The sequence below is a fragment of the Centropristis striata genome, chromosome 2 (genome assembly GCF_030273125.1).
Source record: "Centropristis striata isolate RG_2023a ecotype Rhode Island chromosome 2, C.striata_1.0, whole genome shotgun sequence".
Classification (NCBI taxonomy): domain Eukaryota; kingdom Metazoa; phylum Chordata; class Actinopteri; order Perciformes; family Serranidae; genus Centropristis; species Centropristis striata.
In genome coordinates, this window is record NC_081518.1 from 727,987 (window position 1) to 750,679 (window position 22,693).

A 22,693-nucleotide genomic window follows, 5' to 3' on the forward strand; every position below is an offset into this window, starting at 1 on the left:
ATGTAAAGAGGAGAGGTACAACTCTTTTATCTTTATTTTTTATTTTTTTCCCACATATTTCTTATCTGTAGTAATTAACTAAATTGCTTGTGTAATTACTGTTATTTTTACTATTTATTTATATTCGTTATATTAAAAAAAAAATATTACTATTATTATTATTATTATTATTATTATTATTATTATTACTATTATTATTTATTTATTATTATTATGTTTTTATTTATTTTTTTATTTTTATTTTTTATTATTATTATTATTATTATTATTTTTTATTTATGACTGACTCCAGCAAAGGGAGGGGGAGGGAGTAAGGCAGAGGGGTGAGGGAGGTATGGGGGGAGGTAGTTCAGATTCTTGTTTGTTGTTCTTCTCACATGCTGCCCACAGTGGTTTTTGATATGCTGTACAGTTGGATGTGGGGTGGGATGTGGCTGTGTGTGGTTTGAAAGGAGAAGAAAATAATAAAAATTTGATCACAAAAAAAATTTTTTTTCCATAAAAGCGACATTTATAAAGGACACAAAATTACCAAAAAAATTACCAAAAATGTATATATATTTATAATATATAAAACAATTGGAGTGGGTCCATTCTGCATAACGAGTACTTGTACTTTTGATACTTTAAGTACATTTTGATGCTGATACTTTAGTACTTTTACTGCATTAAGTTGTGAATGCAGGACTTTTACTGTAGTGGAGTCATTTCACAGTGTGTATTAGTACTTTTACTGGATATGAAGATATATAACCGACATGTTTTGCCCTACAGCAGGATTCTAAAAAGAAAAAGAGAAAGAAAAAAGAGAAAGAGAAGACAGAACCACTTCCTTCCTTCCTCCCATCATCATTTTCTCCCCGGGCGGTCTGGCTCTGTATATATGGTAAGGCTTCCACCAATCAGAGCGCTCCTTGAGTTGACCTCAGCCAATGGGAGGCCGGGGGGTGATGACGTGTGAGTGGGCGTGGCCTGGCAGCAGGAAGCGTCTCGGAACAATAAAACAAAGTTTCCAGGTGAGTTTATTCTCTAATTTAACAAACATTACAGCAGGTAAATATTAAATGTATCACCATGGAAACCCGGTCCGCCCGGTACCGGGGCTCTAACCGTAAAGGAAACCCTCCGGACGTTGGTCTGGTCGCCGTGGTCGAAGTTTTACGGCAGTTTAGTCTCCTGTACGGGACGTTAGCAACACGGTTAGCAACACGCTCACAGCTCACTTTACTTTATTTACTTTATGATCCTTTAACAGTTATTATTACTATAAAACATCACTCTGGTCACTACAACACGGTTCCTTTATACAGTATACAAGTTAGCAACACGCTCACAGCTGCTCACACTTTACTTTATACTCTTTATCTTCATTTAACACTATAAATAACAAACTTTACTTTATACTCTTTATCTTCATTTAACACTATAAATAACAAACTTTACTTTATGTTCATTCAGAACTATAAACTATAGCTCTGTTCACTATAAAACACAGCTCACACTTTACTTTATGTTCATTTACCACTATAAAACACCACTCTGTTTACTTTATGTTCATTTTATGAATCACAGCTCACTTTACTATAGAAATAACTGACTTTACTTTATGTTCATTTAACAGATTATCACTATAAAACATCACTCTGTTCACTACAACACGGTTATTTCATACAGTCCAGGTTAGCAACATGCTAATAACAGCTCCTCACAGCTTACTTTATTTACTTTATCTTCATTTAACACTATAAAAATAACAAACTTTACTTTATCTTCATTTTAAACAATATAGCTCTGTTCACTATAAAACACAACATGGTCATTTATGTTCATTTAAAACTATAAAACATGACTCACTTTACTTTATGTTCATTTAACAGATTATCACTATAAAACACAGCTCAGTTCACTTTATGTTGATTTTATAAAACATAACTCTCTTACATTACATTACATCACTTTCTGTTGATTTAACACTATAAAACATAACTATGTTTACTTTATGTTCATTTAATACTATAAAACATCACTTTGTTTACTTTGTGTTGATTTAAAACTATGAAAAATAACTCACTTTATGTTCATTTTATAAAACATAAGTCTTTCATTACATTACATTACATAACTTTATGTTCATTTAACACTATAAAAGTGTTGTATGTATAGTGTTAAATGCACATAAAGTAAACATAGTTATGATGTTTACTTTATGTGCATTCAACACTATAAAACATGACTCAGTTCACTTTATGTTCATTTTATAAATCATAACTCTTTCATTACATTACATTACATCACTTTCTGTTGATTTAACACTATAAAACATAACTCTGTTTACTTTATGTTCATTTAACAGCTGTGGTTATAAAACAGGTCTATAATAGATATTAGTAAACTCGTGACTAGTATTATTATTATATTACTAAACTCACTAAGACTAATAATAATATTAATGCAGTTGTCAGATTAATGCTGCTGTAAAGTTAAAGATTCAGGTTCTATTTAACTGAACATAATATAAAACATGAACATAAAGTTACTGTCTGAGGAGGAAAGTAACTAAGTACATTTACTAAAGTACTAAAGTACAATATTCTGATACTTGTACTTTACTTGAGTATTTCCATATTATGTAACTTTATACTTCTACTTCACTACATTCAGAGGTAAATATTGAACTTTTTACTCCACTACATTTATCTGACAGCTTTAGTTACTTTACAGGAAGAGATTAACATAAAAAACAATTTAAAGTGATTAAACATTTAAAAAATAAATAAAATAAACCTCACAATTGTATATTAAGTAGTTAAAATGATCCCTGGCTTGAAAAAAATAAACTTACACTGTTTACATAATTGCATCAATAATTAATAATCTAACAATAAATAAAACAATCTGACTGGATCCATTCTGCATAACGATACTTTTACTTTTGATACTAAATATTAAAAATGCAGCAATAATAATAATAATAATTATTATTATTATTATTATCCAATAACACATTTGGAATATGTTTCTAACAGATACTGAGTGGGTTCATTCTGCATCATGAGTATTTTTACTTTTGATACTTTAAATACACATACGTCATGGAAACAATGATTAAAGCACCTTGTTTTCTTCAATTTCCTGTTTATTTTAATGTCTGGTTCAAATAAAGGTTCATTTGTTTGGACAAATATAATGATAACAACAAAAATATCTGATAAGAGTTTAATATTAGAGCTGATATCTCGACATTTAAACCTCTGAAGTTCAGCAGATTTTGGTTGAAATGCATCAACTTCCTGCATTAATGTCTGTCTGTTTATCATCTCCAGTCTGTCCTTACATCACATCATGGCTCCTTTTTCTACACACAAACTAGCTATCAGTCAGATTTTACATTTTATTTTAATGAACAAAGTATAAAGCTGCCGGGAACCCAAAATACAAACAAAAGACACAGGTTTATATGGAAATGTGCTTTTTTTAAAAATGTATTTATTTATTTTTATCCATTTTTACACACAAAAACAGCAGAAAAATAAATAAATAATAAAACTACAAAACAGTCTATTTGCATGTAAATTAAAAATAGTAATAGTTTTCATTGTAGACAGAAAATTCACATTTTAAAAATGCTCTAGAAACATAAATGTGACACTGTGAAAGCTCCTCTGATTGAACTTTAACTGGCTTTCTCAGCTTGTCCACATATCAGATATAAATAAAGTTATTACTGTCAATAAAACATGAGTATTTTCAATAAATAGATGGACTCCAGAGGGTTAACATGGTTTTATTGATAAAGATTGTGGTTATGATCAATAAATCCATGTTAAATGTCTAGATATTCGCTCCTAAATTAAACTCTTATCAGATATTTTTGTTGTTCTCATTATATTTGTCCAAACAAATGAACCTACGAAATACTTATTTCGTTCCTACGAATTAGTATTTCGTGGCCACAATTAAAATGTTTTTTCCCCATGTCATCTCTGGGGATGAACCTTTAGTTGTACCAGACATTAAAATGAACAAAAATTGAAGAAAACAAGGTGGTCTAATCATTTTTTCCATGACTGTATGTACTTAAAGTATCAAAAGTAAAAATACTCTTTATGCAGAATGAACCCACTCAGATTGTTTTATATATTACAAATGTGTTATTGGATTATTATTACTATGATAATACTCATTATATTTGTCCAAACAAATGAACCTTTAGTTGAACCAGATATTAAAATAAATATGAAACTGAAGAAGTGGAGGAGGTCTAATGATGAGAAGAGGTGAAGCTGATGGAGCTTTTCTCTCCATCAGAGTGTTAGCTCGGGGGGAGAATCTCTCTTTGTGTCTGGTCGTTTTAGCGGATAACGCAGCGATAAAAAAAACCTTTTTCACAGAAGAAACAATGCAGAAACGCTGCCTGATGGTATGAGGAGCTGAGGACAGAGAACATGTCGTCTCCTGTGTCACCTCCAGAGGGCTGAACATGTCAGCAAACAGGCAGCAAACAGGCTGGAGGTGTTGGCCTCTCCTCCTCAGACCTGATGGAGTCAGCCCGGCTCTTAAAATGACTAATTTATGGCGGCACATCTTTGTGTGGATCCAATATTTATTGTCCTAAATGTCAGCCGGCTGTCCAGGGAATACTAGAGGTTGCCTTTTGGCAGCAGAAGCTAAATGATATATTTTAAGCTCCTGATGATGATCACTTAATCCTCATACAGCTGTTGAACAAATCTCACCGGAGACTTGCAGAGCAGCGGCAGATAGCAGAGCATATAATTACATAGTGGATAAGTTGTGGAGGTTCCTGCAGAGCTAGCAGCGCAGCATACTGTGTATTAGTGGAATATGAGGACATGTAATCCAGATCAGAGATGCTCTTTCTTTCTGCATGGAGACAACACCAGCAGAATGCACTGGTTCACTCAGAGTCCAGAGGCAGGGGCTGCTGGGGGAGGGGAGCTCAGATTAAACATCTTTTTATGTAATGAGCGTTTCAAAAGGAGGCTGGGGTAAAAAAAGGCTAAAGTGGAGCGAGGCTGTAACAGCCAGGGACCACTAGGACAGACACGGCTTTAACCTTTCTGCTGGATTTATTTCATTTGTTTTACTGCAAACTGGAGCTCAGATAAAAGAAAAGGAGATTAAACATTTTATCTGACGTGCAACAGTACCACACTGACAATTATTTGTTTCTTACCAAGATTAAAAAACTTTAGATTTAATGTTGATGAAGAGCTCATCTGCAGAAACAGATTTCTCTGTTCTGAGTTATTTTTTTTAGGACTGCAACTAACAGTTATTTTCCTTAGTTATTATTTCAAAATAATAAATTAACTCTTATTTTAAGTGCTTATTTCTAGAGTTAATAAAAAACAGAAAAAATGTCAGAAAACCAGGAAAAAATAGCAGAAAAACAGAAAAAAAATGTCAGAAAAAAAGAAAAGAAAAATAGTCAGAAAAAACAGGAAAAATTGTCCTTAAAATAATAAATGAACTCTTAAAACCAGATAAATTAAAGCTGCCAGCAGAGTGACCTGATGATTATTTGGTTCTTACCAAGATAAAAAAAACTTTAGATTTAGAAGTGTTAGATCATTTGTCTGGTTTTAAGAGTTAATTTCTTATGTTAAGTGTTCAACATGCTTATTTCTAGATTTAATAAAAAACTGAAAAAAAATAGTCAGGAAAAGCAGAAAAAAAGTCAGAAAAATAGGAAAAATATCAGTCAAAGAAACGGAAAAACATAGTCAGAAAACCCGGAAAAAATTGCAGAAAAACAGAAAAAAAAGTCATAAAACCAGGAAAAAAAGTATAGTCAGAAAAATAGAAAAAATTGTCAGAAAAACAGAAAAAGAAATAGTCAGAAAAACAGGGAAAATTGTCCTTAAAATAATAAATTAACTCTGGCCCGAGCAGAGTGACCTGATGATTATTTGGTTCTTACCAAGATAAAAAAACTTTAGATTTAGAAGTGTTAGATCATTTATCTTGTTTTAAGAGTTAATTTCTTATTTTAAGTGTTCAACATGCTTATTTCTAGATTTAATAATCTTAATTTAATAAATCTTGTCAAGGTAAATTATCTGTCCATGCAGCAGATTTACTGTTTGATCTGGTTTTTAGACTAAACACCTTTATATCAGTGCACCAGGATGCTTTCTATCACTGAAATGACGATTATCCTCCATTTCCGTCAGATTACAGCTTTATATTTTATTGTGTTTGTCTTTTTTAATTCAATTTGTTGAAACATTTATTTTTCTCCGTGTCTGTTTGAAGCTTAATCTTGTTCCATTTCCCCTCTGTAACATGAGACGAATCAGTCACAGTTTACTTTAAAGGACATTCAGAGCAGTCGCTTTGTGTTCACTGCAGTATTTAAGTCCACAATATCACAGTAATAATGATATAAATCATAAAAAAAAAGAAAAACACAAATTCCTCTGAAAAAGATATATTTTTAATTGGAATATAATGGAATTTATATATACAGCCTCTCCTGTCCTCTCCTCTCTGCTCTATGTAAACAGCCTCTCCTGTCCTCTCCTCTCAGCTCTGTGTAAACAGCCTCTCCTCTCTGCTCTGTGTAAACAGCCTCTCCTGTCCTCTCCTCTCAGCTCTGTGTAAACAGCCTCTCCTCTCAGCTCTGTGTAAACAGCCTCTCCTCTCAGCTCTGTGTAAACAGCCTCTCCTGTCCTCTCCTGTCCTCTCCCCTCTGCTCTGTGTAAACAGCCTCTCCTGTCCTCTCCTCTCTGCTCTGTGTAAACAGCCTCTCCTGTCCTCTCCTCTCAGCTCTGTGTAAACAGCCTCTCCTGTCCTCTCCTCTCAGCTCTGTGTAAACAGCCTCTCCTGTCCTCTCCCCTCAGCTCTGTGTAAACAGCCTCTCCTGTCCTCTCCTCTCAGCTCTGTGTAAACAGCCTCTCCTGTCCTCTCCTCTCAGCTCTGTGTAAACAGCCTCTCCTGTCCTCTCCTCTCAGCTCTGTGTAAACAGCCTCTCCTGTCCTCTCCTCTCAGCTCTGTGTAAACAGCCTCTCCTGTCCTCTCCTCTCAGCTCTGTGTAAACAGCCTCTCCTCTCAGCTCTGTGTAAACAGCCTCTCCTGTCCTCTCCCCTCAGCTCTGTGTAAACAGCCTCTCCTGTCCTCTCCCCTCAGCTCTGTGTAAACAGCCTCTCCTGTCCTCTCCTCTCTGCATAATTTAATGTTTTTAACATCATCTGGTTATTCTTAACATTTTAGATAAGACTTGTAGAATGAAGTGATTTTGACAGAATTATCAGAATTTTAAGCTTCGTTTTGGTTCCATTTCTTTAACAGAAACTCTCCTAACTGAGGATCTGATCAAGGATCATTGGGAAGTTTATTTTTTATGATAATGACTGTTTTTACAGTTTCTATTTTTCTCAAATTTACGAGAAAAAAGTGACAAATTTAAGAGAAAAAAGTGACAAATTGACGGGGAAAAATTGTCAAATTTACGAGAAAAAAGTGAGAAATTTACAAGAAAAAAGTGACCAATTTACAGGAAAAAAAATCTCAAATTTATGAGAAAATAGTAAGAAATTTAAAGAAAAAAAGTGACAAATTGACAGGAAAAAATTATCAAATTTACGAGGAAAAAAAGTGACACATTTACAAGAAAAAATGTAAAATTTACAAGAAAAAATTGACAAACTTTATTGTGACCTTATTGAATCTGGCGCCTCCCCTCAGCTCTGTGTAAGTAAATCAGCAGTAAATCCTCCACTCTAGCGTATTGTAGCTACGTAGGAAACACTCTACTTGATTCCTTCAAAACTTCACCTAAAGATAAATCACATTTTATTATTAAAATGGACTACATATTTTTGTTCTACTCAAAATGATTTAAGTTGCCACATGGCAGTAAAATATTGAATGTAATCATGAATATTGTGAATTGTTACATCTCTAATCCTTCGACCTTTGTGTGGGTTTTAGGTTTACTCAGGTCTGATGATATCATCACATGAAATGCTTGTTGTATTATGTCATAATAGGCAAAAATAATCAAAGGAGCAAAATAAAAGCAGTCGTGAACAGAAAAGATGCTGTCGACCATATTCAGAACTTTAATATAGCAGTAAAGATGAAAAGATCTGAATCTGAACGTTGATGAAGAGCTCATCTGAAAAAACAGATTTCTCTGTTCTGAGTTCTTTTTTTTAGGACTGTAACTAAGGATTATTTTCAATAATTATTATTTCAAAATAAGAAATGAACTCTTAAAACCAGATAAATTAAAGTGACCTGATGATTATTTGGTTCTTACCAAGAAAAAAAACAAACTTTAGATTTAGAAGTTGTTAGATCATTTATCTGGTTTTAAGAGTTAATTTCTTATTTGAAGCGTTCAACCTGCTTATTTCTAGAGTTAATAAAAAACTGAAAAAATGTCAGAAAACCAGGAAAAAAATTGCAGAAAAACAGAAAAAAATGTCAGAAAAAAAGAAAAGAAAAATAGTCAGAAAAAACAGGAAAAAAATGTCCTTAAAATATTAAATGAACTCTTAAACCAGATAAAGTAAAGCTGCCAGCAGTGATGAACTGGCCCGAGCAGAGTGACCTGATGATTATTTGGTTCTTAACAAGATTAAAAAAACTTTAGATTTAGAAGTGTTGGATCATGTATCTGGTTTTAAGAGTTAATTTATTGGAGTGTTCAACATGCTTATTTCTAGATTTAATAAAAAACAGGAAAAAAATAGTCAGGAAAACTGAAAAAAAGTCTGAAAAACAGAAAAAAATAGTCAGAAATACTTTGAAAAACACAAAAAAATTGTCAGAAAAACTGAAAAAAAAGTCAGAAAATCAGGAAAAAATGTAAGATTTAGAAGTGTTAGATCATTTATCTGGTTTTAAGAGTTAATTTCTTATTCTAAGTGTTCAACATGCTTATTTCTAGATTTAATAATCTTAATTTAATAAATCTTGTCAAGGTGAATTATCTGTCCATGACTCTCAGAGAGGATAACTTCAGTCAGTCTGGTGAAGTCCTGGTGTTTTCTCTCTGAACCTGTTTGAAGTGAAGGATCTTCTTCCTCTTCAGGTTTACAGAACCTTCATCCATTGAGTGTAGATGTTGGTGAACTCATGACTTCAGTCTGTGTTCCCGTGTGATGATGATGATGAAGAGGAAGGTCCAGATATCCTGACCGTCCCTCAGGACGTCTCTACGTCTCCTCTCTGTCTGAGTCTCTGTCCTCAGCAGACACAGCAGCCTTTCATCTGCTCTGCTGTCTGACCCAGACCCAGACCCAGACCCTGACCCAGACCCTGACCCAGACCCTGACCCAGACCCAGACCCAGACCCTGACCCAGACCCAGACCCTGACCACATATTGTCTGTGTCCCTCCAGAGGATGGCAGACCAGAGGTTGGGCCGCGGGCCATGGACGGGCTGCGCCGTCCTCTTCCTGCAGTCTCTGAGTCCTGGAGTCAACCTGCTGTCTCTCTACAAGGACCGACAGAGAGGGAAGTTCATCGTCTTCAAGGTCATCAAGCTCACGCTGATAGGTGAGGAGAGGCTCCTCAGGATACCGGCTCTTAGAGACACTATCTCTATATATAACTGTATATATATATATATATATATATATATATATATATATATATATATACATGCGCATGTTTATATGCTGTCCCTTATGAAAACCTTTATACACAATATATAAAATGCAGAAAACTACTGAACAGTAGATCTGCAACTAACGATTATTTTCATTATCTATTTGATCGATTATTTAAACGATGAGTGTTTCCAAACCACCAGATGACGTCCTCAAATCTCTTGTTTTGTCCACAAACCAAAGAGATATTCAGTTTATTGTCATAAAGGAACAAAGAAACCAGAAATATTCACATTGAAGAAGCTGAAATCAGAGAATTTGGACTTATTGTCTTTAAAAAAAACTGCTCAAACCAATTATTGGATTATCAAAATAGTTGATGATTAATTTATTAATCGATTATTGCTCGATTAATCGAATTGCAGCTCTACTGAACAGTAATGATGTTTATTTAGATATTTATTTTATTCCTATTTATTCTCTATTTTCTCAGTTATCATTTATATAATTGGCTGACAATCTAATGCATTGTTGGTATAATGTATAACAATGTTAATGACTATGTTATACTAATGTTATTTTTATTCCAGCTCAAAAAATTACTACAGTCATGGAAAAAATTATTAAACCTTGTTTTCTTCTGTTTCTTGTTCATTTTAATGTCTGGTTCAACTAAAGGTACATTTGTTTGGACAAATATAATGATAACAGCAAAAATATCTGATAAGAGTTTAATCTAAGAGCTGATATCTAGACATTTAACATGGTTTTATTGATCATGATTTTGGTTATTTTGTAACAGCCAGGGTTCCCTCCAGCTTTTAATCATTAGTGGTTCAGATCAATAAGGAAGCTGGTTAATTAAACAATTAATAACTTTATGAACATGTAAACGAAGGCTTGAAGTGGTGGACAGTTTCTTCTGCTTCATGTTTTCCGTTTCCTTTAAATATTACTCGTCTATATGATCATTTCATGTCCTCATATGATCATATTGCTCGTGTGTATCATCATTTTAAAAAGCCTAATGAAGTGGATTTTGTTTTGCCTAAAGCTGGCAGCGTCCCGTTGAGGGTTGAGGACCTGTTGATCTGCAGCTAGAGGAACAAAAACACAGCAGGCCTCCAGCCTCCAGCACGGTGTTTTTAAAGTGCTTCACTTTTAAATAAAGTTCCTAAAAATACATCAAATGTAGATCAAAGGATGCCAAATCTACTCTCCGTATGAAGAAAAACACAGGAAAACAATAATTACCATATTTTTTTTTTTTTTAAACAATATGTTTATTGATTTTCACAGCACACAGTGAAAAACAAACAAACACAAAGAACAATCAAACAAATAAAATAGAATATATAAAAATAAAATAAAATAAAAAGAACCCACACTGGGCTATACTACACTACAACTCGGCTCACAGACACAGAGAAAAAATAAATTAATTAAAAAAAAATACATATCGACAGATGATTCATAAATTATATAGATACAAAAATAAATGACAGTTAAGCACATGTTCCAGTCCTATGTAAATTACCATACATTAAATACACTTCTATTATACTAAATAGCACAAACTGTAAATAAATATGTGATCATCCTCTAAATTAAAGGAGTTAAACAGCAGAACTCAGATTTTCTTTATTTATTGCATCCAACACAGTTTACACTGTGAAAATGCCACAACAGAAACAAGTTAGAAAACAAAAAATATCAGTTTTTTATGCCTGTAATGAGTAAAAATAATCTGCCAATGATGATTTAGATGTTGCAGAAAGCGTAAGAGGATATTTAGACTCAGTCAGACTTCCCTAGCTGGTGAGGTTTTGTTTTTTTGCAGTGTAATGATAGTTAACGTTCTGCTGGATCTATTGAACCAGCACAGCTTTAATCAGCAGCTGAGACCTGAGAGCTCAACAACAGGTGGAACAGGAAGTCCCTAGAAAGAGACGAGAGCACAAACAGCCAAAACACACCTGTTGCACCTGGAACAGCAACATATTCATTACAGCAGCATGTATTATATATATATTATATGTATTTTTACATATTTAGGGCCCGAGCAGGCAACGACCTGCGAGGTCCCTGTTCTATTTCGAATGATTATTCTTTTTTTCTTTTTAATTATTATTCTTAGTCACAAATGATCACATTTTTCACTGCCTGAACATCCCCAAAACTCATGAAACGTTTTATAATCTATTGTCCTCCTGAGTTTCCACCACTAGGTGGCGCTATAATAAAGGATCGTGCGTTTTGGCTAATAACTCCCACATACTTCATCGCACATTCAAAAAAATTATATCCACGCGTTCACTGAGTTCTGCTGAATCTCGTGATATAGGCCACGCCCATTTTCGCCTAGCGGTTTGTTTTTTTTCCGCGAATTTGCGAAACCTACTTTTTCGAACTCCTCCTATAGGCAATTTCATCGTTTTGCACCAAACTTTGCACACAGCATCTATGGGCCCTCATAACAAAAAGTTATTAAAATAATTTTGATAACGTGGAGAATACTCAAGTTATTAAATAACAACTTCCTGCAGATTTCGTTCAAACAGGAAGTGTTGCATATCTCCACCTTGGTGCGTCTGAACGACATGAAACTGTTTCTTGTTCTTCTTTCTTTATGATTGTATGTTTTTTTAAGTGCAAACAACAATAAAATAAAATAAGTTGATTAATCAGTGTGTGTGTGTGTGTGTGTGTGTGTGTGTGTGTGTGTTCAGACTCTGCAGGAGGTCTGGGGGGCTATGAGATCCTGAAGGTGCATGATGCGGACCCGTTCCTGGGGGTGGAGGTGAAGTTTGAGGAGGTGTCGGCGTGCCAACAGTTCCTGGAGAGCTACAGCTCCGGGGCGGTGCGCCAGTCGCTCTCCCAGCACGCCGGACGCCTCCTGGCGCTCCCGCAGGAGTTCTCAGTGGAAACTCAGCTCAAAGCCAGCACTCACACCCTGGATCTGTCCCTGGACAAGCTGGAGCTCTGCCTGCAGCACATCCACCTGGCCCAGGTACACCTCCTCCTCCTCTCTCTCTCCACCTCCTCTCTCTCCTCCTCCTCTTCTCCCTCCTTTACTGTTTTAAAACCAGCAGGTGGATCAGCAGCGTGTTCATGTCGGATGATTCTGGATGAAGTTTAGTTTCAGCTGAATCAAAGAGCCTGTTTACGAAAACGAAAACTTTATAAGATAAGATGTACAGTACAGGCCAAAAGTTTGGACACACCTTCTCATTCAATGCGTTTCCTTTATTTTCATGACTATTTACATTGTAGATTCTCACTGAAGGCATCAAAACTATGAATGAACACATATGGAATTATGTACTTAATAAAAAAGTGTGAAATAACTGAAAACATGTCTTGTATTTTAGATTCCTCAAAGTAACCACCCTTTGCTTACTAGAATATAAGACATGTTTTCAGTTATTTCACACTTTTTTGTTAAGTTCATAATTCCACATGTGTTCATTAATAGTTTTGATGAATCTACAATGTAAATAGTCATGAAAATAAAGGAAACGCATTGAATGAGAAGGTGTGTCCAAACTGTACTGTATTTTATTCATCCCATCAACGACTGTCGATGTATGAGCCCAAATATGTAAAATCATCGACCATTTCAACCATTTGTCCATCTTTGTTTAAAGATAGAAAGATCATCTTTTACTCCAATTGAATTGGCGGCCATGTTGTTTTCAGAGGTTGAGCAATGAAACTCATTTACCTCGGAAGTCGGAGTTTCCAACTCGGATCTTTCTGAGTTCCGAGTGCAATCGAACGCAGCATTATAGCACAGAGTACATCATCATCTGACACATATTAATTAATTAACAATAACTTAACACACACGGGACGCTTCGTGCCTCCTCACAGGAGGAGGGAGGAGTTAATGACAGCCTGTAGGTCTAGATGTTCCTCTGAAGTTGACTCAGTCTGAGCCTCCTTGTGGTTTCAGCCGGAGCGTCTGCGTGACGAGGAGATCGATCAGCTGGAGCAGCAGCTGCAGACGGAGGCCCTGGGCCCCGGGCCCCAGCCGGCCCCCCCCTCACAGGAAGAGGCCCCGCTCCCCTCCAACTGCTTCAAGTTTCAGAATAAAGTGTTCGGTGAGTTCACGCTGCTTCTGTTTGACTGTTTGACTGTTTGACTGTTTGACTCGTTGGCTCGTTAAAATTTAAAAATCTTAATTTTTATGTGCTTGGCGCAGTTGTTTTTATACGTTTTAGGGCTTTATTACAAATATTTAATCTCAACTCAACTCAACTGAACTTTATTTGTAAAGAACATCAAAAACAACCACAGCCGCAACAATAACAATAAAATAAATAAAACAGGAAATAAACACTAAAATGAATAGTTTCATTGCTTTTTGAAAAACTATTTAAAAAAACAATAAATAAAAACAAATCTTAATTTTTATGTGCTTGGCGTAGTTGTTTTTATAAGTTTTTAATACAAATATTTAATGCACACAACATTACTTCCAATCATTTCAAGGCGTAACATAAGCTTTTCTTTTTCTTTCTTTCTTTTTAAAAAACATATATTGTCAATAAGTTTTAAGGGAAGTTGAGATTAAAATACTTTCCTACCTACATGTGTTGGAAATCCTTGAAAACACACTAAAGTTCTTGCAAATGCTTGAAATGACAAAATGACCAAAAAAAAGACAAAGAAAAGACACAAAAGACACAAAAAAGACACAAAATCAACAAAAAAGACACAAAATGACTAAAAGAAGACACAAAATTACCAAAAACAACACATAAAAGACTAAAAAAGACACAAAATGATACAAAAACACACAAAATCACCAAAAAAAGACACAAAATGACCACAAAATGTTTTTTTAAATTACAACAGATCATTTTATCCATTTTTCCTTTCATACGTTATGAAGAAAAATTGACCTTGTGCATTAGAAACGTGGTGTTAAAAAAATGTTTTTTATCCAAAAAGCAAGAAATAAAAACATAAAATGAGGATGTATGATGATCAAAAACAAGTTAATTGAGAAAACCTGGAATACTGAAAGATGAAATTAATTTATTGCAAAGATATAGAATATAAAAACGTAGTCTTTAGACCATGTTGTTGAGCATCAAAGTCTTTTTTTAAACTGCGATGTGTTTGTGTGCAGCCATAAAGTTGGTAATGTGAGCATCGACAGGTTCCTGTGTTCTAACAGTCTGAATCAGCTGATGTCTAATAATCTCTAGTCCTCCTCTGATACATGATGTCGGTCTATGGCAGCAGATTAGTGCCACTCATCATGTATTTGGGTTGCATTGATGAGAATTTGTCGACCTCGTATTGAACTGTTAAATTAACGTTAACGGATGAGGCGCTCCGGTGTCTTGAAAGTTAATTTGATTTTCTAATTGAGTTAATTAAAGATTTGATTTGGGTTCATCATGTAAATGTAGAATCAGTTTCCTCGTCGGGGACTGGAGCTCCCCGAGCGCCAGCCCACTGACCTGCTTCACAGAGTAATGAAAGCTGAGCTCACACACGGTAAAAACCATATAAAACCATATTTAAACTGGGGAAAAACCCAACAGGAAACTAATTGATTAATTACAAACGAATCATTTCCATGTTAAGTTATTTTAATATCAGACACTCAATGTAGAAACTCTTTATAGTCTAAATCAGACAGTGCACTGTAAAAACAGTTAAAAAACGGTAAAAATATGGATCATACACAGTTAACATCTCCATCCATCCATTATCTGGGGGCCGGGTCGCGGGGGCAGTAGGCTAAGCAGGGCATATATACATATATATAATATATAGTAATAAAAATAAATTAATAATTTACAGATTTCGACTTCTACGAACAATTTTGGTCATTTTGTGTCTTTTTTTTAGTCATTTTGTCTCTTTTTTTAGTCATTTGTGTCTTTTTTAGTCATTTGTGTCTTTTTTAGTCTTTAAGTCCAACATAAAATGTGATTTTGAATCTTTTTTTAACTTTCAAAACACTATCATGCTCAATAAAGAATGTTAAATGTGTCAAATGTGCCCAAAGGAGTCAAATCTACCATATAAGAGGGTTCCATCCAGTTCTATCATTTGATACTAAATCTATTTGAGCTTGTCTCCAGTTTTACTTGGTATATCATCATCAAACTGAAACTGGCCTCATGGAGTTTACAGCCAGAACTTTAGAGGTAAATGTACAGTAGGGCTCCACGCTGCTTTGTTTTATAGTCTGATGGAGGCAACAAGTCTGGATTATTTGGAGCTTTTAGTGACTGTTTTGTAATATTCACATTTTTTTGAGGGAAGGATTAATGTATATAATAATCCTGCTGATGTCCTTTAAGGTGAGTCTGTCAGTTATTCTGGGAAATGTTTCTGGTCTGAACCTACATATGCTGCAAACAACGTTCTTGTAATCATGTAATCATGTAATCACAACGTTTACATTAATGCTGCAACATCATAAATAAATAAATAAATAAATAAATAACCTCTGTGATAATAACCAACATCATGATGAACAAAACCATGTTAAATGTCTAGATATCAGCTCTTAAATTAAACTCTTATCAGATATTTTTGTTGTTTTCATTATATTTGTCCAAACAAATGAACCATTGTGTGTCTTCTGTGGGTGTTTTTGGTCATTCTATCTTCTCATTTTGTGTCTTTTTTTGGTCATTTTGTGTCTTTTTTTTAAATCATTTTGTGTCTTTTTTAGTCATTTTCTGTCTTTTTTGAGTCATTTTTAGTCATTTTGTGTCTTATTTTAGTCATTTTGTGTCTTTTTTAGTCCTTTAGTCCAACATAAAATGTGTATAATGTATAATAATCCTGCTGATGTCCTTTAAGGTGAGTCTGTCAGTTATTCTGGGAAATGTTTCTGGTCTGAACCTACATATGCTGCAAACAGCGTTCTTATGTAATCACAACGTTTACATTAATGCTGCAACATCATAAATAAATAAATAAATAAATAAATAGATAAATAACCCTGTGCCCTGTGGCGGCAGAGGACCGGATGCTGACGGCGGCAGATGTCCAGAGCTTCTCCAACGCGGTGGGCCGCCAGTGGAAGAGCGTGGGCCGGGCCCTGGGGCGGAGCTGCCGGGCCCTCAAGGGCCCCGCCATCGACAACCTGGCCTACGAGTACGAGCGGGAGGGGCTGTACGAGCAGGCCTACCAGCTGCTGAGCCGCTTCATCCAGGCCGAGGGCCGCGCCGCCAAGCTGAGCCGGCTGCTCCGAGCGCTGGAGGACTGCAAACTGACCGGCCTGGCCGAGAGCCTGCTGGACGCCTCGCCGCCGCCGCCGCCACGGGGGGAAAACTGACTCCACCCGCCGCCGCCGCCAGGGGAAAACTGACCTGTGACAAGAGACACACGCCTGTCAATCAAACATTCCTCTGTCTGTCTGTCTGTGTGTGTCTGTCTGTGTGTGTCTGTGTGTGTGTGTGTGTGTGTGTGTGTGTGTGCGTGCGCGCGCGCACTGTAAAACTCAACTTGTTGTTTCAACTTGGAAAAATTGAAAAATTTGTTATAATAACACACAAGCAACATTAGGTTTTACAGTGTGTGTGTGTGTGTGTGCATGTGTGTGTGTGTGTGTGTGTGCGCTCGCGCACGTGTGTGTGCGCGCACTGTAAAACTCAACTTGTTTCAACTGAAATGTTTGAGTGTCGATGCTACGAATGAATTTCATGTCAAGACAACAAAGACAAAATGTCTTAAAATGACTTTTTGCACAAATCTTTGTTGAACTGAAAAGGAAAAAATGTTATAAAAACAAACAAGCAACATTGGGTTTTACAGTGTGTGTGTGTGTGTGTGTGTGCACGCGCACTGTAAAACTCAACTTGTTTCAACTAAAATATTTGAGTGTCGATGCTGCGAAATAATTTCATGTCAAGACAACAAAGACACTGGAGTTAACTCAAATGAATCTCCCTATTTGACTCAATAAATTAAGTTAAAGTGACTTTTTTGCACAAATCTTTATTGAATTGAAAAGGAAAAATTTGTTATAATAACAAACAAGCAACAGTGGGTTTTACAGTGTCTGTGTGTGTGTGTGTGTGTGCGTGTGTGTGTGCGTGTGTGTGTGTGTGTGTGTGTGCGTGTGTGTGTGTGTGTGTGAGAGAGTTTATCATATCTTGGTTTTTGATTCTCAATGATTAGTTTTGCTGTCATGTAGACAGAATGATCACTGTTTCAGAGATATCTTGAGTTTAATGCACTGTTTCATATCTTTTATTTCTGCTTTATTATGAGATAATTTACACATCAAACCTCCCTCATTTGAAGGTTATTGATTTTTTTTTTCTATAAAATGGGTGAGTACAAATTAAATGGTTGTAAAAAAAAAAAAAAAAAAAAAAAAAACACACAGAAACACACTTCGGTCTTCATGTTTGTGTTTGATGCATTAGTGTAATTAAAACTGAAAACATCATTTTGCCAAAATTCCCTCAGGTATAATTTAGTGTTAATCCTCCCTGTCACTCACACACACACACACACACACACACACACACACACACACACACACACACACTCACACATACACACACACACACACACACACACACACACACACACAGACACGTGCACACGCTCAAATGATTAAACTGATTACTGATCGCTGAGTGTGTGTGTGTGACGTTGTGGACGTTGCAGCTTGTGTGTGTGTGTGTGTGTGTGTGTGTGTGTGTCAGTGTGTGTGTGTGTGCGTGTGTGTGAGTGTGTGTGTGTGTGTGTGTGTGTGTGTGTTGGAGGGTTTTATCTGATGGATGGAGTCTCTTCAGGTTTCCATTCAGCCCCCCCCCCCTTACTCCAGTTGACCATCCATCCAGATGTGATGTGTGTGTGTGTGTGTGTGTGTGTGTGTGTGTGTGTGTGTGTGTGGATTAGAAGCTTTTAACACACACACAAACACTTATTCCTCCTATATGGTGGACACATCCCCCACATATAGACATACGCAGCTTTAATAGATAAACACACACACACGTCTCTCTTTATGTCGGCTGGAACCTGACGGGATGCCTTCACTACTATATATTACTATTATAATATTATTATTATTATTACTATATTATTATTACTGCACACACACCACATAAAAGATAAGTCGTCTTAGAGCAGGGGTGTCAAACTCAAATACACAATGGGTCAAAATGTAAAACTTGAATAAAATCGCGGGCCAACATTGAACAAATAAACCTTTTAATATATACCAAACATGTTTTGCTTTAACATTAAATATGGAACCAGCAACGCTTATAAACATACAATATATAACTAAATAGTGCAGACATGCAAAATCAAATTAGAAATAAAAAACACATCAATGTCATTAATTTACAATAATAATATAATAATTTGGTATTGCCTTGCGGGCCAAATAAAATTACACAGCGGGCCAAATTTGGCCCGCGGGCCAGAGTTTGACACCCCTGTCTTACACTTTACGTCTTTACGTTAAATAACAGTAAACAACTGGGAATTATTTTACAGATACGTTCTTCAAAAACTTGGATTTATATATATATATATATATATATATATATAACTACTTTATTGTGCTACTCTTTATTTTTGTCTAATGTAGACTAATTTCAAAAAAGCAAACAAAACTGTATTAGACATTTATTAAACACATTTTAAGATTCTAAAAGTAAAACGACTAATCATATTTTAAATATTATTATTATTAATAATAATAATAACAACAATAAATATTATTTGTTGAACTATGAAGCCTTAAAAATAAATGTATATGATGATCATTTTAAAATGATGAATCTGAAATAAAAAATTAAATTAAATTAACACTTTCAGATGTTGAATTATAAAGCCTTTCAAAAGTTAATGTTTAGTCCATTAAATTAAAAATTAATCTGCAACTATTTTGATAACGTCTTGATCATTCAAATCATTTTTATTCTAAAGTCTAAAATAGATGAAAATCGCTGGTTCTGACTTTATAAAATGTAAATTATTTTCATACTTCTCAATTAAAATCAGCCAACAAACAAAACTTAAATTAAAAGAATAAATGTATGTCATGATAATGAAAATGAATGAATATTAAACTATGTATGAAACACATTTTAAGATTCTAAGAGAAAAAAAAAAAACATTTTGAATAATAATATTCGTTAAAGCCTTGTTATATGAAGCCTTTAAAATGATAATAATAAATGTATTGAATTAATTAATCTTAATTATGAAATTTAATTATAACATTTAAGATTCTAAGAGTGAAAAACAAAACAATAATATTTTTTAATAATAATAATAATAATAATAATATTTGTTAAAGCCTTGTTATATGAAGCCTTTAAAATGATAATAATAAATGTATTAAATTAATTAATCTTAAATATAAATTTTAATTATAACATTTTAAGATTCTAAGAGTAAAAAACAAAACAATAATATTTCATTAATAATAATAATAATAATAATAATAATAAAAATATTTATTAAAGCCTTGTTGTATGAAGCCTTGAAAATGATAATAATAAATGTATTAAATTAATGAGTCTTAAATATACATTTTAATTATAGCATTTTAAGATTCTAAGAGTGAAAAACAAAACAATAATATTTTAAATCATAATAATATTTGTTAAAATATTGTTAAAACTTAAGTCATTTTCATATTCTGAGAGTGATTCTTTAAATGATAATGTAATTAGTGAATTATTATAGAATTAAAAAATATATTATTAAATTATGAAGCCTTTAAAAAATAAATGTAAATAAGTAATTTACAGAAATAGAAGAAAATGGTTCTGACTTTATAAAATGGAATTGTTTTCATACTTCTAATGTACTTTGCAGGAAGCTCCCTGTGGTCCGTGAACACACCGCGCTGTGTGGTCCGTGAACGCACCACGCTGCATGTTTATGTCGCTAAACGTCAGAAGAATCGTGCAGAAACAGAATATTAATGTTGCATGCCTTTTAATGTCAACACCAGTCTATAATAATGGTAATACCGGAACCAGAGACCAGAACCAGAACCAGAGACCAGCGGAGCCGTTTAAAATAAAAAAATAAAAAATAAAAAAAACATTTTTTTATTCATTTAAATAATCTTTCATAGACTGATTAAAGCTCGGCGGCTCTGACGTCAGCAGGAGATTGTCCGTTAGGTGAGTCTCGATGAGAAGCTCACTGTCATCATCATCATCATCATCACCAGCAGCAGCAGCAGCGCCGCCCTGAGAGAGAGAGAGAACAGAGAGAGAGAGAGAGAACAGAGAGAGAGACTAGAGGAGAGAGAGAGCCATAGAGCTAGAGCTGCTCCAGGCCCCCCTCCCCACCTAACCAGCACCCAGCCCCGCAGGCTCGGCTCAGGAGGACCCCACCCCCCAGCCCCTCTGAGAGGACACGGAGCGCGAGGAGACGACCAGAGTCTCGGAGAAAAGACGGTTTGGGATCCGGCTCCGTTCTGGCCTCAATCCGGGCCTAATGCTGTAGCAGCCAGCGGGACCGAGCAGAGAGACACGCAGTGATTGAGAGCCGGAGAGGGACTCGGCGCACCGGAGACTCGAGGATCTTTCTAGTGGAGACATCATGGGGTGCACGCTGAGCGCCGAGGAGCGCGCCGCGCTGGACCGGAGCAAGGCCATCGAGAAGAACCTGAAGGAGGACGGCATGGTGGCGGCCAAGGACGTCAAGCTGCTGCTGCTCGGTAAGAGGGGCGGCTCAGTCCGGCTCCCCGGGCCGCTGCGGGTTGTGGTTTGGTGGTGTGGGGAGTGATGGGCGGAGGTGCTCTCCGTGGTCCTGAACCACTCCTCAGCCTCGTCTCACTCTGTGCTCCGTTCTTTGCAGGCGGAGGAGAGTCCGGGAAGAGCACCATCGTCAAACAGATGAAGTAAGTCCTCCACACTCTAGCAGACTCTAGCAGACTCTAGCGGACTCTAAGGCCCCAGATTGCGCCTCCCTCCCTCCCAGATCTGAGCTCAGGCAGGTTGAGCCGCCATGTTTCAGAGGCCGGAGCCCCGGAGGAGAGCCGGGACTCCAGCTCCTCCTGCAGCCCGACATGAGGCCTTCAGGGTCTGCAGGGTTCGGGTTCAGGGCGCTGTTCACCGCCTGGTGCTGAAATCTAGTTAACGGCTTTTAGTGACTAGAGGGACGAGGAGCAGGAGGAGCAGGAGGAGCAGGAGGAGCAGGAGGCCCGGGGGGCTGCTTGTTGTTCCTCCGTGTGTGCGCGCATGCATGTGCGTGTGTGTGAGTGTGTGTGTGTGTGTGAATACATCGAGGTCACCACAGCTCCATTAGTGAATACCTCTCTCTCTCTCTCTCTCTCTCTCTCTCTCTCTCTCTTTTAATCTTAATGGCTTTAAGTGCCTGATATCGCCGGGAGTACTTTGCCTATAAAGCGGATTTACGCAGAAATATGGTTCTAAACCCGCATCCCGGTCTGAGCTAAACCACTCTTTGATGTTTTAAATCACTCTTGTTGTTTCCTCTAAAGCTCTTAGTTAGTTTCTGGAGGTTTCGGCTCATTGTGTGTGTGTGTTCAGGCCTGTAGAGCATCTCTGCTGTGTTCTGGATCTCCGCATCCTGCAGGCTGCGCCTCCTCCTCCTCCTCCTCCTCCTCCTCCTCCCTCCGTGCCCTGCTTCCTCCTCTTCCCTTCACCTCATTACCCTCCCTGTGGTCTCTGGTGGTCCATAACTCTGAGCCCAGGACTCTGGGCCCGCTAGTGTTTACAGATGCTGTGTGTGTGTGTGTGTGTGTGTGTGTGTGTGTGTGTGTGTGTGTGTGTGTGTGTGTGTGTGGCCTCAGCAGATGGAGCTTTTACTGCTCAGGTTGGATCATAAACTTCTCCATGTTGTCTCCATGTTGTCTCTATGTGTCTGATGTTCTTCTTCTTCTGCTGCTGCAGGTTGATATTAATGTTTCATGCGGTGTGATGCGGGCTCTGGCTGCTGCCACGTCATTTCCTGCAACAATATTCCACTTTTAAAAGCTTGAAATGGTCCTAAAATAAAATAATAATAATACGTATCTTACAGAAAAAGCTTCAGCTAGACAGTCTGATATCAATCGATGAATCTAAAGCATCAAACCATCATCAGTTTAAAGCATCAAGTCTGTGGTGATGGAGCTTGTT

General features: G+C 36.2%; 2 protein-coding genes across 2 annotated transcripts in view; both read left to right on the forward strand.

Moving 5' to 3' along the window:
* Positions 1-976: 976 nt before the first annotated feature.
* Positions 977-17,034, forward strand: tradd (tnfrsf1a-associated via death domain). Its single transcript, XM_059356283.1, has 5 exons — positions 977-1,016; positions 9,375-9,531; positions 12,314-12,594; positions 13,540-13,687; positions 16,580-17,034. The coding sequence occupies exons 2-5, from the start codon at positions 9,378-9,380 to the stop codon at positions 16,894-16,896; spliced, it is 900 nt and encodes a 299-aa protein (XP_059212266.1). The 5' UTR covers positions 977-1,016; positions 9,375-9,377; the 3' UTR covers positions 16,897-17,034.
* A 3,919-nt stretch (positions 17,035-20,953) lies between these two features.
* gnao1b (guanine nucleotide binding protein (G protein), alpha activating activity polypeptide O, b) overlaps positions 20,954-22,693 on the forward strand; it is a 17,029-nt gene continuing 15,289 nt past the window's right edge. The window contains exons 1-2 of the mRNA XM_059356248.1: positions 20,954-21,267; positions 21,408-21,450. Of these exons, the coding sequence (XP_059212231.1) occupies positions 21,150-21,267; positions 21,408-21,450 (161 nt within the window). The 5' untranslated portion in view covers positions 20,954-21,149. The remainder of the gene's footprint in view (positions 21,268-21,407; positions 21,451-22,693) is intronic.